Below are 2,597 nucleotides of genomic sequence, written 5' to 3'. Positions count from 1 at the left end.
CATTTTGTTTTTGTCTATAGTTACTAGCATTTATATCTTCTGTAGCCAGCATTGGTTACTTATGATTTTCATGATGTTATGGATGAATAAAATGAGCATTTAGCCTTAAGTGAGGTCATGATATAATCTATTTGAAACATCAAATGTATTTAGGGAACAAACTCTCCCTAAATCCGCTATTATTATTGCTCAAAAACTGATTCATGAAATGAACAGATTTATTTAAAAAAAAAAAAGTCAAATTAGTTTCTTTTCTGAAGGGGATCTATAAATTAGTTTGAAGTCAAACTCCTCAAACTAAATAGACCTCTCTTTAGGTATTATTTCTTTAAGAATAACGAAATAAAACATAAAAAACTGAAGGCTATGTTAGTTTTCTAAATGAATAGAGAATGTCACATCAGTACCTACCAAGAATAATGTAGAAAAATAAATATATATAAATAACCTTTACATGTTTATTCATCAAGTCCCCATTCAGTCAGGCTTTTCTTTCATGAATCTATTTATGTTTTCCAGTTTAGCTTCTCACTGTGGGAGGTTGTGTGTTGTGTCTGTGTGACTGAGACAAAATGTGAACATGTTATCTTATCTTAATGACATTTCATGCACAGAGTGACACGTGTGCTATTACGGCTGATGAATCCTGAGTCCTATAAAATATTCATTTCCCAACCTTCCCATGACATTGGTATCTGTTGATTATATATCAGTGTTGCGATGAATCATTGGTCTAAACTTCTAGATTTTAGGAAAATAAAAAAACACCATAGCAAAACTGATTACCCTGTATATCTCTCATGTTAAGCTGCAATACTGTGAGCAACATGGATCCATGTTTGTCTGTTGTCTAATGACCTCTACTGGTAAGAGGGAGAATTGCAAACACTGGTGCAAAACCACAGCACAAACAATTGAAAAATACAATCCTTTATTCAACATTACATGTCGGTTTGTGGATTCCTTTACTGACCAAAAAAATGGTGATGGTACATTATTGACCTATAGGAATGTAGAAAAAAATACTTTGAAACTGCTGTGTTGTAAAAAAAAAAAAAAAAGTATATAAAATGTGTCTCATTGTTATATAATAGAAAATAATATCCCCTTTAAAATATATTTACAATAAATCCAATTGTGATACTACAGCTTCAGCCCTTTAGAATATGTACAACTAAACAGCTCAATGTGTCTCTGTGCAGATAATAAATGCTCATCTTATATAAGTTAAATATGCTTACACAACAGGTAATGTGCTTTGGTATGAGCATGTTATTACTTACATATGTCCTGTATTCATGGGGAAAAAAGGCCTCCGTGTTTTCTTTGGTCATTTTTGGGAAAACCCATTTGTGCAATTTTACTGTATTTCAGAATAAGTCCAGAATGCTCCTCCTCTTCTCGATAACATCATGAGTAATGTCAGAATTTCCCTTCTAGCATGACGATGGCGGTATTTAGGCAGCTATGAATAAAACCCTGCATTGTTCAGTGTTAGTTATCCTGCTTTGGAAATGCCTTTTATAAGCTTAGTATCAAAGCAGTATACCTAGATTAAATGTTTTGGTCCTTACAGTTTTTCTTTTGGTCCCTTTAGTTTGACGCACCAGATGAAAACTAGGCTAGGAAAAAACAAAAAACCTTGGGAGCCAGTCTAGACACTACATCTGAAAGTCATATGGTTTTAATATAATGCAGTGACTGTGTGAGTCATTAGCTCAAAATATGCTAATGATATGCACCTCGTGCTATTGGAATGTGGTGCACAATCCCTTCTGGCGTTTTCAATCTTTTGTCCCCGTTTTATGCCGGTGTGCAGGTCTAGATGTCCCGCTTGAGTTTCTCGATGCTGAAGTCGCTGTCATGGTCCAGTTTGGAGAGCGTCTTTCTTATCCGCAGGGCAGTGAGGCGGGCCGGTGGACTCTGGTACCAACACTCCTTCATGATCTTTACAATAGCTGTTAGGATCTGAGCACAAAGAGAGAGATGTAAAATACAACCTGGGCATCTCAGTAGAATGAAACATGTGGCATCATTATTACATGTCCTGTAGAGAATGTGCTCTACATTTACGCATATGTAAATCTATGCGAGTACCTCATCAAGTTTGTATGTTTACATGTTTGCTTGCATGCCCATTTATCAGGCATAAATGTCTAAATTTGAGACTATGTTTGTGGTAAAGCACAGAAGCTGTGATAACCTGTAATGAGATTTTTGCAGCCCTAGAAAAATAATTGGCCTTAATGATTGCCCTTGTCTGTGTGTGTGCATGTATGTGTGTGTCATCAGATGGCATACAGGGTGGGAATGGAGCCTGTTGTGCAGACTGGGCCTCTGCTGGTCCACACACACCACCTTCTTCATCTCCTCAAAGCTGGGATCTAAGGGCACCAGGTCAAAGAAGGGAGGGCGGTACTCTTCCACGATGCCTAAAACAATGCAAAACAGAAAAAAAGACTCAGGGCACATTCACAAAGAATGTACTGTGCTCGCTGATAATAACAGGAATTGCATATCACTTGAAACCGCTATCTGCCTTGTCCATGATATCACTGCTCAAACATAGCTGTAGTTTGCCCGTTTTTTGCACCTGA

General features: G+C 36.9%; 1 protein-coding gene across 1 annotated transcript; it reads right to left on the bottom strand.

Annotated features, from left to right (window-relative positions):
- Positions 1 to 914: 914 nt before the first annotated feature.
- On the bottom strand, positions 915 to 2,504 carry LOC121965788 (activin receptor type-1-like). Its single transcript, XM_042515910.1, has 2 exons — positions 2,302 to 2,504; positions 915 to 1,968 (listed from the first exon to the last, which is right to left on the bottom strand). The coding sequence occupies exons 1-2, from the start codon at positions 2,470 to 2,472 to the stop codon at positions 1,822 to 1,824; spliced, it is 318 nt and encodes a 105-aa protein (XP_042371844.1). The 5' UTR covers positions 2,473 to 2,504; the 3' UTR covers positions 915 to 1,821.
- Positions 2,505 to 2,597: the final 93 nt, after the last annotated feature.

The sequence above is a fragment of the Plectropomus leopardus genome, unplaced genomic scaffold, assembly GCF_008729295.1.
Source record: "Plectropomus leopardus isolate mb unplaced genomic scaffold, YSFRI_Pleo_2.0 unplaced_scaffold21618, whole genome shotgun sequence".
In the NCBI taxonomy this organism is placed as follows: Eukaryota; Metazoa; Chordata; class Actinopteri; order Perciformes; family Serranidae; genus Plectropomus; species Plectropomus leopardus.
The sequence above is the reverse complement of the archived record's forward strand: the minus strand, read 5'-3'. Positions and strand labels throughout refer to the sequence as shown.